The 13,015-nt window shown below is 43.1% G+C and overlaps 1 protein-coding gene across 2 annotated transcripts in view; it reads right to left on the bottom strand.

Moving 5' to 3' along the window:
* Nucleotides 1-13,015, bottom strand: part of LOC138246226 (C-Jun-amino-terminal kinase-interacting protein 4-like) — a 545,850-nt gene that overhangs the window by 406,104 nt on the left and 126,731 nt on the right. For both annotated transcript variants that reach the window (XM_069200626.1, XM_069200625.1), the window contains exons 3-5: nt 8,088-8,208; nt 5,781-5,851; nt 4,959-5,050 (exon numbers count right to left, since the gene is read on the bottom strand). In XM_069200626.1, the coding sequence (XP_069056727.1) occupies nt 4,959-5,050; nt 5,781-5,851; nt 8,088-8,208 (284 nt within the window). The remainder of the gene's footprint in view (nt 1-4,958; nt 5,051-5,780; nt 5,852-8,087; nt 8,209-13,015) is intronic.

Genomic DNA, 13,015 nt, shown 5'->3' with positions numbered 1-13,015 from the left:
ATAGGCCGGGTGGGTGGAAGGAAGTAACAGAGCGGAGGAGAAGAAACACAAAGGAAGAGTGGGGGCAAGCAACAGAGAGGGGTGTGGGGCCAAGCAACAAGGGACCGTGGGTGTGGTAATCAACATGGAGGACATGGTTGGAGAAGCAACACTGAACATGCAGGAGTGAAGGAAAACAGAGGGCTCGGGTGGGTCTGGAGCAAATGGATGAGAGTGCGCAAAGTGTAATTGGGAGGTAATCCTACATGCAAAAAAGCACTGCATGAGTAGAGTGATAAACACACGAGGGTGAAGGGAGAATCATACAGGCAAAGCAACACCAACACAAGCGCGGTAGAAATGGAGGAGTACACAAGGCAGACTGCTGGAAAAGATATGCACTCTAGTTGAGTGAAATAAAGTCAACCAATGGTAAGCAATGGGTGGACTCTAATCTCACAGTAACATAATAAAATGTTTTGAAGTGGCAGCTCATGCACTGTTTCAGGGCAGATTTAAAAAGCAGAAAAGTAGTTCTCGCAGTATATAAGCAGTGGAAGTCATACAATCAAAAGGATTGCAAACAAGCCATTCTCAGGGGATGGACGATTGAAAGCCACTGAATAAGAAGCAAGCAAACGAGACTGAAGAGAACACACAACAGCAAGCACCAACTTAAAATGTCTCGGACTGTGCATGAGCACCACCACTTATCTATAGCACTTAGCACGTGAAGAGCGGCTTGCATGGCGTCTGTTGATTTCCCTCTTGTCTGGTGTTGCACAGGCAACCACTGCACAACGTGGCATTCACGTGCACTATATCTTTATCCCAAGAATGCAGCGCCAGGCATAACACAAAACCCAAATAAATGTCACCATCAAGGCAGTACTTTTGCAAAAGCAATCTGAAATATCTTTTTAGAATATCTCTGGATATTTAAAAACACTGTTTGTGTAGAGATTCGAGATAACAGCCAGTTTCTAACCACTAACCTCTCTCTTGTTTGTTCGCTGAATCGCTAATCCAGAAACTCATCTTTTATAGACAGACCATGATGTAGTCTTAGCAGACATAAATTAAAATATAAATAGCCGGTGACCGCCAAAAAAAAACATAAAATAACTGATTTGCCTGAAGGCAGAGGGTGTAACAACTAAAAGTCAGTATGCTCAAACTTCAACTCTTAAAGCAGGCAGTTTGCTCCAGATCGCAGTTTCATTACCGTATGAATTTGGAATGGTTTACGTTGTGAAGTATTTAACAATTGACTGTAATCAAAAGAGTGGAACAGAAAAGAAGAACAGAACCAAACATGCAATCTTATCGACTGTAGGGCAAGTCGTCGCGTCACTCCCGTAAAGCGCCAGATGATCCCACTGACCATAGAGAAATGGCTGCAGTATGCAGGCCAGGGCAAGTGCTCCAAAAGAGTCACCCATGTTCCGTTTCTAAATACTGATGCTAAATTGAGGACAGTGGTCCATGCCCGAGTCGTTCTGTTTGGAAAACCTGACAACACTAAAACCTTTACAATATCTTGGGTCTTGGAGCTCGCCTAGCAAGAAGGCGATAAATAACACAGAACGTTCACCAGATTACTAGAGGCACCCAAGCGCTCACATGATGGGAACAAACAAAATAAAAAAGTGTTGATGTACTCCCTTTACAAAAGACATGAAAGAATCTCTCAACCTGAGTTCGGAAGGTCTTTCATCATCAGATGACCAGAAAAGAGCAAACTAATCAAATGTAAAAAAAAAAAACATACTTTTGTTTGAGGCAACCCAGGCCCGCATCCCGCTTGCGCCCAGGCCAACCCCAAACACACACACACGCGAACCTTTCTCATGCCACTCCTGCCATTTCTCCTGCACTCACACCAACACCAGCAACACTAACATGCACCTCAACAACACCAAACCCCGCAATCACCTCAACTGCATCCTCCTTAACACCTCCTCCGTCCACAAGCACGCCATCGAACTTTGGGACCTGCTCACCACAAACTCCCTGACATCGCCTTCCTCACTGAAACATGTCTGAACTCCTCATCAGAACCCGACATCGCCATAGCCATGCCAGAGGGTTACAATATCACCCGTAGAGACCGCACCAACAAACCAGGAGGAGGTATCACCATAATACACAAAAACTCCATCAAAATCTTCACCAACACCAACGACGCCCTAGACAACGCAGAACACCTACACTTTCAAATACACATTAACGCTAACGCCACCCTTAGAGGAACCCTCATCTACAGATCACCAGGACCCCGCCCCCATTCTGTGACACCATCACCGATACCATCAGCTCCCACGCCCTGACCTCCACAGACTACATACTCCTTGGTGACCTCAACTTTCACCTGGAAAGCACCCACGACTGCAACACCACAGCCCTGCTGGACAACCTCACGAACATCGGCCTCAAGCAACTGGTCACCTCACCCACCAACTCAGCGGGACACATGCTAGATGCCATCTTCACCTCCAGCAGCCACATCACCTTCACTCACACCACCGAACTCCACTGGACTGACCACCGATGCATCTACTTCTCCTTCATGAAACCCACCACCAACACACTACACCCTACTGCAAGTGGAACAAGATCTCCAAGGAACACCTGATCTCCAACCTCGCACAAGCTCCACCTCCCATCACCAACGACCCAAACACCGCTGCCCACAACCTCACACAATGGCTAGAAACCTACGCAGACTCCCTCGCCCCTTTGAAAACAAACAAAAACACCCGCACCATCAAGACTGCCCCCTGGTCAACCATAGAACTTTAAAATTCCAAACGAGAATGCCGAAAAATTGAGAAAGCCTGGCGCCAAGGACCCTCAATGAGCAACTTCTCCGCCCTCAAAACAGACATGCACAAACACCACCAACTCATCCAGAGCACCAAATGATCCTTCTACAAAGAATGCATAGAGAACAACACACACAACAGCAAGGAACTCTTTGCCATCATCAAAGAACTCACCAAACCCAAATCCTGCACCATCGATCCTCCACACTCCCAAGACCTCAGCAACTCCCTCTCAAACTACTTCCACTGCAAAATCGCAGACATACACGACAGCTTCACATCATCAGCACCCACCACCACTGACACAACCAACACTACAACACCCTGCCGCACCAACCGACTGAACACCTGGACCCCCACCAACAACAAAGAAATCGGCAAAACCATCACCTCCATCCACTCAGGCTCCCCAACAGACCCGTGCCCCCACCACATTTTCAAAAAGGCCTGCCAAATCATCGCTCCGCAGCTCCGTGCCGTCATCAACAGCTCCTTCGACACCGCAACCTTCCCAGATATTTGGAAGCACGCTGAAGTCAACGCTCTTCTCAAAAAACCCAAAGCAGACCCGGAAGACCTCACAAACTACTGACCCTTTTCTCTTCTCCTCTTCCCCGCAAAGGTCGCCGAAAAGATTGTCAACGCACAACTGTCTCGCTTCCTAGAAGAAAACAACATACTCAACGCCTCCAAATCTGGATTCCGCAAGAACCACAGCGCTGAGACCACCCTCATCGCCTGCACAGACGACATCAGGACCAGAGTGGACAAGAACGAGACTGTCGCCCTCATCCCTCTAGACCTCTCTGCAGCTTTTGACACTGTATGCCACCAAACCCTCAGCGTCCGCCTTTTCGACGCCGGAATTCGCCACAGGGCCCTGGACTGGCTCACCTCCTTCCTCTCCGAAAGAACCCAAAGAGTTTGCCTCCCTCCTTTCCGGTCGTCAGCCACCAAGATCATCTGTGGGGTCCCCCAAGGATCTTCCCTCAGCCCCACTCTCTTCAACATCTACGTGGCTCCTCTCGCCAACATCCTCCATCCTCAAGGCATCACCATCATTTCATACGCTGACGAACCCCAGCTCATCATCTCCCTCACCAGGAACCCAGCCACCACCAAGATTAACCTGCACCCCGGACTCCTCGACATCGCCAAATGGATGACAACAAGCCACCTCAAATTGAACTCAAACAAAACAGAGATCATCATCTTCGGCCCCCACAAGACAGCATGGAACGACTCCTGGTGGCCCACCACCCTCGGACCACCCCCAACACCCATGCACGCAACCTTGGCATCATACTGGACTTATTCCTCTCCATGACCCAGCAAATCAACGCCATATCATCCTCCTGCTTCAGCATGCTACGCAAGACTTTCAAATGGATACCTATAGAAACAAGAAGAACAGTCACCCAAGCCCTCATCAGCAGTAGACTAGACTACGGCAACCCCCTCTACGCAGGGACCACAGCCAAGCTTCAAAGAAAACTCCAGCAAATCCAGAACGCAGCTGCACTGGGTGAGTAGTGTGCTTAAGAAATTATTTGATTGACTGGGGCTCTAAACGAACCATTTATTTTCTTCAGTTTCAAGCCTCAAGAACCCTAACTTCGTTCATCACTGATTTCGAGTTTAAGTAATTGATTCATAAATGTCAAATAGCTGCAGAGAATACCACGGGTCTCAGACCCCACATGACAGCGATGCTACCACCCTGAAACCCCTCCAGATGCAGGCAGTCACATAAAGAATACAACTTAGGCTCGTGTCCATCAATAATGACCTACCTACAGCAACTAGGACAATTCTCTCACATCCCGCGTTTTCAGAAGGTTGAAGCACATAAACTTTCTAGACCCAATGCTTCCAGATCAACTGACCTCACCTTTCTGAACAAAAGTTCATGTGAAAATCGACAGGTCTAAAAGCTCTAGTTCCAGACCTTCCACCACCCTTTAAACGTAAGTGCGCTTTCATGAGGTTGCTGAAACTCTTACTCATTACGAGTCTTCCAACTCCATCTGGGGCCTTGGGAAAGCTCCTCTACCCCACCACTATTTCACACAAGTCTACCATCTGCCCCGAGATTGTGCAACTGGATTTGTGGCACTCATTCAGTTTCAATATTTATTCACTGAAAGCACAGACCTGTTGTACAATGGTGTGGTACGCCCTGACTGCCGTGCCGCCTCCAAGGACAATGATCTCTGGTACTTCAACTCCTTGTAACTCGTCACCATCTGAAAACAATTACATTTGTAAAGAGACAGACACTGGGGTTACAGCACACTGAAAAATCGGTGATCACGTCACTGAAGTAAGAGTAATGTACATTGTTAAGCATCATGGTCAAAGCAGTCAGAAGCTCTGTTCACAACAGACCTTGACTGCAGAAACTCTGAAAAAAGCTCAGGACAGCCGAGAGCTGTACCCGTAAGAGCCACTCACCTGCCACTAAGAACACAACACCTTCCTCACAGAACTACACTTGTGTCTACCTCACAAGAGGTCACCAAGCTCATCTGGTCTCAGTCCTAGTCTCATTGATCTCTCGATTTAGGTCTCTTCAATTCTTGTGGTGTCTCCCTAACCATATACAGTGCAAATTTTACTCAACCAAATAATATAATATTATCTCCCTAAAAAAGATTAAACTTATCAAAAAGCTCCCTGTATCACCTACCATGCACCAGACGTTGACAAAGACACACAAATATAGAGAAGATAAACATTCTGGCAATAACAAAATGCCAACTAAGTCATAACCTTTTTGTACAATGTTCCCCTTGAAACCTTTTTTCACTGCATTTTCATCTACCTACTGTACAGTGGTTTTATATCCAAAACATGCAGTCTTGATTACTCGCCTTGCCCCATTTCTACTTCTCATCATTTGATAGTTCCTTCGCCTGTTCTTCTTTCTTGTTCTATCTTTTTGGACACCTCAGTCCTGAATATCAGGATGCCTACCTTTGCATGAGCTTGAGCCAGAGAAGCCAGTTCCTTCCCTAGGGAAGCCTTCTGCTCCTCCAGGATGGCAACTACAAAAAGAGAGAAAAAACAATAGAATGGGTCAGATAATGGGAGGAGATATTCTTGAAGAAAGGCATAGCGAAGAAGGCAAGGTGTTTTTACAATAAATAAAAACATTAAATCATTGGTGATACACCAGCAATTTCATGCACACGGATGTATCCAGATGCACTCCGACAGTCAAGAATTTCAGTTCAACACTACTCAGAATGAGTCTATACAGGACTGCTCCAAGGTGGAGACCAGATTACTGTCTGTGTTGCAGCCTAAAAAAGCAGAATCGTTCATATACGAGATAATGAATAATAATATTCCAGACACACTGGATTAAATGAAAACCCGGTAGGTGAAACACCATGACCGATCAGAAGACACGGAATGGGAGGAGGTGCAGAAGTGCTGTGGGAAGGTGGCAATTGGGTCTGCTTTGAACTGGTGTAAATTAAACTGTTCTGTAAAATCTATGACATGTTACATTAAATCAATTTTGGAAGCTACAAAAAATACCTGTGTATTAGAAGGTGAATATATATTGAATGGTTTTTTTTTCTCCATATTACGTGGCAATGCCCCAAAGTTTAAATATTTTGTTTAATAGTATGAGATCTTCTGTTTTTAGTAACTAAAATAATCATCGGAGATAGGAGAAGGAGGTACCACCTAGTTGTGCCAAAATACTTTTGAATATCGGTAACAATGGTAAGCAACTGTGCAATGCGGCAATGGTTCTAACCTGTGGGTTCGGAAATTAAATAATATAGGCAGATAATGAAGTAAATATTAGGGGTGGGTGGAATATTCCATTCCGCATGTAGAATTAGTTATTCTTGTAATGCAGAGTTCCGGTCTAATTCGTCAAACGCAACATGGCGGAATTATTTCTCACACGCAGAACCAGAACGGTAAGTTGGTGAGCAAAATTTGGCATCCCCTAGCACGATTTTCGATTGCTAGGAGGACATTAGGTGAGATTTTTTATAATGCAGCACATCGGGACCATTCAGACAGGAAGCTGCCCCTCAAGTAGAAAATCCACTTGAGCTGCTACAAAATCAACTCGAGAAGCTGCAACATCTGGCGCACCGCATGGTGCAGTTAGCGCTGATTTTTCATCACGAAACATGCTACAGAGGCAAAACCTTGCAGAGTTTTTTGTAAACATGCGAAAATAGCCAAGTCAAATTCTGCAAGTTCCGCCCACCACTAGTACATATACATGAAAATCAAAACTGGAAATTTTATTTTTTTTAAATGTGAAGTTATTTGAAATTGGAGGCTAAAAATTCAGTTATCCATGGCTCGCTTTGTGGAAGCAGCACAACAATGGTATATGGAATCTAGCACGAATGGTTGGTGGCATCAACTGTAACGCTGGTAGGCACCCTCAAAAGGACAGTACGAATTAGTAGAAAAAAAGAGTGATATGCTAGAGTTTAGTATACCTCCTTATCTTTTAGAAAAACACCCTAATTTTGAAAAGTTCCATTGTTCTCTTTAAAAGTTTCAATTTGTATGTTTTATTTGTGAAATAATCTATGTATTTGTTTGCTAAATACTTGTTTCTGTATTTTGTGTGTACTGTTTAGAGATTCAAATAGTATGAACTGCTTTGCACAGGTCCCTGGCTTATAGTAGTAATTCAAGAGGGTCCACAGAAGTCAAAATGCTAAGAACGACTGGGTTAGAGCAGAGAAGTCTGCCAGGTGTACATGGGAAGAGAAAGCCATAGGAAATTTTGAAAATATCTTGGGGTTACGAATCAATTAGAATAGGTCTGTTTAACAAAACTAGAATTATGAGCAATCAAAAAGAGACACAAATTTTGAATTTGGACTGGACTGAAGTGCCTCATGACATATTAAAAGAGTCAAATTATCATCTTACACTTAAAGGGAACTAAAGAAATTCTGAGACTGGGTGGTCATTCGCAAGACTGCTCTGTTACTGCTCAATAAGCAACAAGTGAAACAAAACGTTTTTTGTTTTTTTAAAGGCATCTCAGTTTGCTAGGTAATAAAACAAGATGGCATGCCCCTCTTATTGTCTAATGCACTCCCCCACCATGTCTGTGTTTATCACAATTTGGGAATCCATGTGGATACAGGCTCATTTGTGGATTGGATCATCTTGTGCAAGGCCTGATCAAAGAAATAGGAGGAAGACTCCATGAAAAAAACCTACTCATTGTATCTTGATTTCATGCTCTTCAGAAGGGGGCTACCACATGTTAAATGTGCCACTTACTGTGGTCTGCATAGCTGCGTGCTTTCACCTCCATGTTCCTGGTCTGAGCCTCCATTGCTGTAAAGTTGGCCCTGTACCCTTTTCTCTCCTGCTCAATGCTGTCTTCCATCTCTATGCATCGCTGTGGAACGAGAGAAGCACATGTCAGATATTGTCACTTCTATTAACCCTTGTTGGCGAAAAGAGTACGAGTGTTTACAGAGTTTAGGGGATCAAAATGTGATTCTTCCATTTCCTTGATGTGTGGCTTTCAACAACACTATTAATCTTAGTCCATGTATATTATAAAATGCTGGTTGGAAACAAATAGTTTCAGAAACATTAAAGCCATCAGAAAGTGATTCTGTTGAGGAAAAATATTGGAGGACTGACCTCCACCCATCCCCTAGTTCATGCAAATCCTATGACTCACATTAAGAAGTTCAGAACGGAGAATTGTAGGAAAGTGATTTGGACTGGTTAGTGGAAGGGGGATCCCATACGCATTGTGAGGACGTATACTGCAAAATATTCTCAATATTTTACAGGAGGAGATATTATACAGAAGGATATTTGCTTATGCAGATAAGGTTTCATTGTGTGTTCAAGAGTCTACATCTGGTTTTAGCGATATTGCTTCTCATAAAACAGAAACATGTTTGGGTTAACCTGTAAAAGATTGCTATATCTCTTTTTCTTTTCAAGAATACACTTCATCGTCTAAAAAAACAAGGTCATTATTATCACCAATACTTAAAAATACATGCACAATATTGTACCCATTACTTTTCAATACATTTTCAGACCAAAAATCTTGTTCTCTGTCTGTTATAATAACAGAATTCAGATTAAGAGATCAAGATGTACTAGAAAACATGGAAACAAAAAAGAATTCTATTTGTTCACCAATTATTTAAGGGTAATGATAAACTTTTCTCTTCTGCTTCCCGTTACCTAGTGTAATTCGATATATATTCTTGAGGATGCATTACACGATGTCTCTAACTAAACCGTTCTTTACCTAGATCTTCAACTCAGAGAATGTACCTCAGATAAATATAATCTCTTACGCCTCCGAAACATATTTCTTTTTTACCTTCGCTAGCGTTCAAAAAGTAACATTTAATTAAAATAGGAAAAAGATCCAATTGTAAATGATTAACAGCCTAATGGCACGACATTTGGAGAAAAAGCTTATCCACACCTGGATGTACTAGTACAGCCCAAAACACTTTTATAAAAAACTTTATAAGAGCACCAGTTTAATCATTTTTAGGCACATAGGGGATTTTGCCTGGGGTTTGCCCAGAATCACAGGATGCACAATGCCAGCACCAGAACCTGACTACCCAGTTAAAACATCGGTAGTTGTAGCTGGTAGGCAATATCTCCTCCACAGTTATACAAAATTAAGTTACCATGGCAGTTATGCTGATAATTTTGGCAATTGGTATCTGATTTTAAAAGAACACAACTTACATGTATAATTGGGGACCTTCTATTTTCTCCACAACTTGTATTGTCCTTTGTTATATCTCAATGAAACACTTCAACTAAACAATAATCTCAACATGACATACTGGCATGAGAGACAACACAAACCAAACTCCTGCTTGGGATTGTATTGGGCAAACCTGTCATTATGCATGGTTTAGGAGTGACTAGAACTGGGAACAAGATTGACAAATATATTAGTTGTGTGGAACATGGAACTAATTTGGGATTAAAAAAACTTTTTAGGAAGGATTCAAAGTTTTGCCTCAATCAAGGACAAGCTGTACCACTGTCCTGGTGAAGGCCTTACAGGCCCACAGACTGAACTGCCTATGCACAAACCCATCGTGGTCAGGAGGTGAGAGACTTCATTGTTCTAGCATTAAAGTTTATTATAATAACCGGCATATGAGTAGTACTGATTAGGGTATATATTTCTATGTAGGAGTAATCCACTCTACGAATCTCAGCAACTTGAATCTGCATCCAGATCCAGGATACATACAGGACCTATCCAAAACTATTTTTAGGGCCGTATTGTAGAAGTGCCACAGGGGCGCAATGGGCCTGTGCGGCCATTTTAAGCAGTCGTAAGGCACTTGGGTATTACAGAAGGCGCTGCAGACGCTTGTGTGGCCCCCTCTGTAATACCGATAGCGCTGGCGCACATGTAGCACCAGTGATATCACCAGAGGGTGTTCCCTGATTTGCATGGGAGCATGGCCCCATGCAAACGAGGTAATCCCTTTGCCTCTGCATCCTCGGTGTATTATAGATGCGGGTGCAGAGGCAAAGAAGCTGTCAGTGCGCCCCTTCATGGAAGCCTCCCATGGACCCCTAAGCCATCCCCCTGCGAAGGGGATCCCTCATCACACTTAAAAGTGTAGGCAGGTTGCCATCTGCACAGTGAAACACGGAGCGGCTTTAAAGCAGCCACTCCTTTTTTTCACTTGAATTTGCTGCCCCCTGAGCAGCACAAGTTTGCGGCTGGGGGCAGCGCATTCATGCTAATACAGAGCATTTCACTTGTTTGGGTGTTTGCACCGGGTGCACCTTCTAAAAGGTGCACCCGGAACTAAACATGAAAATGCATCATATGTGTGATATGGCCCCAGGTGAATTGAGATTCAGCCTCGCTACTTAATCAAATATTTATATGTAAGCACACAGAGTCTTATACTATACTAATTTATTCTTCACCATGCAGGCTATATATTTCTAGTCCTGGTGAAGGCCCATTTAGATGTGTTTAAGAAACACAACTAAGAAGGGCCAAAACGTTGACGATATATAGGATGTGTCCCGCGTTAGATCTGAAGCCCGAAAACAGCATGAGAGTAGCTCCAGGATGAGTTGGATTCACACTTTCACTTGACAGAAAGTCAATCACATTCCTTCCCTTTCCTGCTCATTACCTCCCTGGAGAGAAGAGACACCGGGCGGAGGGCCAGCAGCATCTCAGAGTTTTTTGCCATCACCCCACACCTCACAACTTTAATGTTACCAGCTGCCCCTTCCCAATTAGCCCTATGTATCAAAACTGCTCCAGATAAATGGCATACTAGACTTTTTATACCATAAATAAGGGAGCAAAAACTTCCATTGGCATGAGAAAAAAGCTGAATTTGTAAGTTTCAGAATTTGGCTGGCAAGGTAGAATTTAAGTAATTTCCACACTGAATTGAGTCAGCTGAGAAATTCCTTCTACTTCAAATGTAGTCCCTAAAATAACTGTCCAGTAGGTCCAAAAAGAGCAGATGCTGTGAATCAATTTGGATTAGCTGAAGGACGGTCAACCACACTACATGTGCATGTTACGTCAGCTACATTTTTCACTCAATCAGAATCGAGATCAAAGTTAAGGCCAGGTTGTACTCTATGAGCTCCTCCTGACTGATTTTGCCCTCAGAAATGCCAGGGGAAAGTAATACTGGCAGTGAGGCACCATGCATCTCATCGATAATCACAACAGGTCTCCATTATCAATTTCCCCAGTCTGCAAAACGGTCATGATCCCGGAAATGTCAAAATAGCTTGGGAAAGATAGTTTCTCAGAAGGTTATAAGTGCTTAGTGTCCCCTGTAGCCACACAATGTCTCCAATCAGACCCCAGAGAAGCACACTTCCTGGAAAACTAATAGCTCTGTGTTCTCTGTATGCACAGACTCGGATCTGTTTTTATACACATTTTTTTCCTTAACTTTTTTGTGATCACTGGGGACACTGAGCAACTATAATCTTCTTTAACACTATATTGTGCCACATTTACAAAGAATTACTTGTGAATAACCCATTCTTAATTTATGTATAGTAAATTCGTTATTATTGAGTGCTCAATGCTAGATTATATATATGTCCCTGGTGAACCAATGTTTCAGTACATACTTGCATTTTGTCAGGCACAGACATACCTACCAAATGCCAATAAGGATGTGTGGCCGTGGCTGTATTGGACTGTGTATGCAGATTGATGGAAAGAGTGTCCATTACAAAGAATAGCAATGAAACATGCAAGAGACAATACATTTAGTAATTATGGCCTAGGATGTAGGCTTGGCCAAATCGGTACTAGCAAAAGGAGGCAAAAAACTGGCGACTACAGTGCAAATCTCTACTCTTTCCACCCGTTTTGGCCTCATAGAAACATGGCTCTCCATGATTTCTATAACATTTTAGATGTGCTGCTAATTTAGAACTGTAGAATCTACCTAGGCAAGAAAAAGGGGAACAGAGATGGATCAGCAACAATAAATAATTCTAGTTTCATGGGCACCAAAACTAGTGGAGTACTAAGAACCTCCCTCAAGCATGTTAGTTTCAGAATATACCAGTAGTCCAATCAATATTGCTCTATGAGTCAAGTATCAAACACCAGTCTATGACACAGCCTTCCTCAAGGAATCATCCAGTCTAGAAACCTTGCAACAAACAATAAGCCATCTAGTTCTAATGGTGATAGAATTCAATTTACAGGTTGCCAACAGCAAAAAATGTACAAGTCTCCGACATGATAGAGAATGGTCAATTTTTTTAATTTTAGAACTGTGTTAAGGGGCAAACACAAAAAAGTAGGCAATACAGTGGACATGGTCTAATCATGCAGTTTTACAATAAGAAACCTGAAAACATCCACTTTTTCGACAGATCATTTTCTGGTATCCGGCTGCATGCAGTGAACTGTATTTTTAAAAAAATAACATTAAATGCGTCAAGGACCTCTCCCACAACAATCATCTGAAAGATATGAAGAAGACTGCACAGTTCACGCTTGATGAGCCTAAGGTAGACAGGCTGCAAGCATGAATGTCAATTCACCAAAATGCAAGGGGTACCGGAAGCGACATCACATGCCCTTTGACCTTCAGTTTCACTCACACACATATGCTTACACAAACACATCAACACATACACATACTCTCTCTCATGTAAACACAAAATCACACCGAAGCAAGCAC

This window comes from Pleurodeles waltl, chromosome 7 (genome assembly GCF_031143425.1).
Source record: "Pleurodeles waltl isolate 20211129_DDA chromosome 7, aPleWal1.hap1.20221129, whole genome shotgun sequence".
In the NCBI taxonomy this organism is placed as follows: Eukaryota; Metazoa; Chordata; class Amphibia; order Caudata; family Salamandridae; genus Pleurodeles; species Pleurodeles waltl.
Note: the sequence above shows the minus strand (reverse complement) of the source record. Positions and strands in the feature narration are given on the sequence as shown.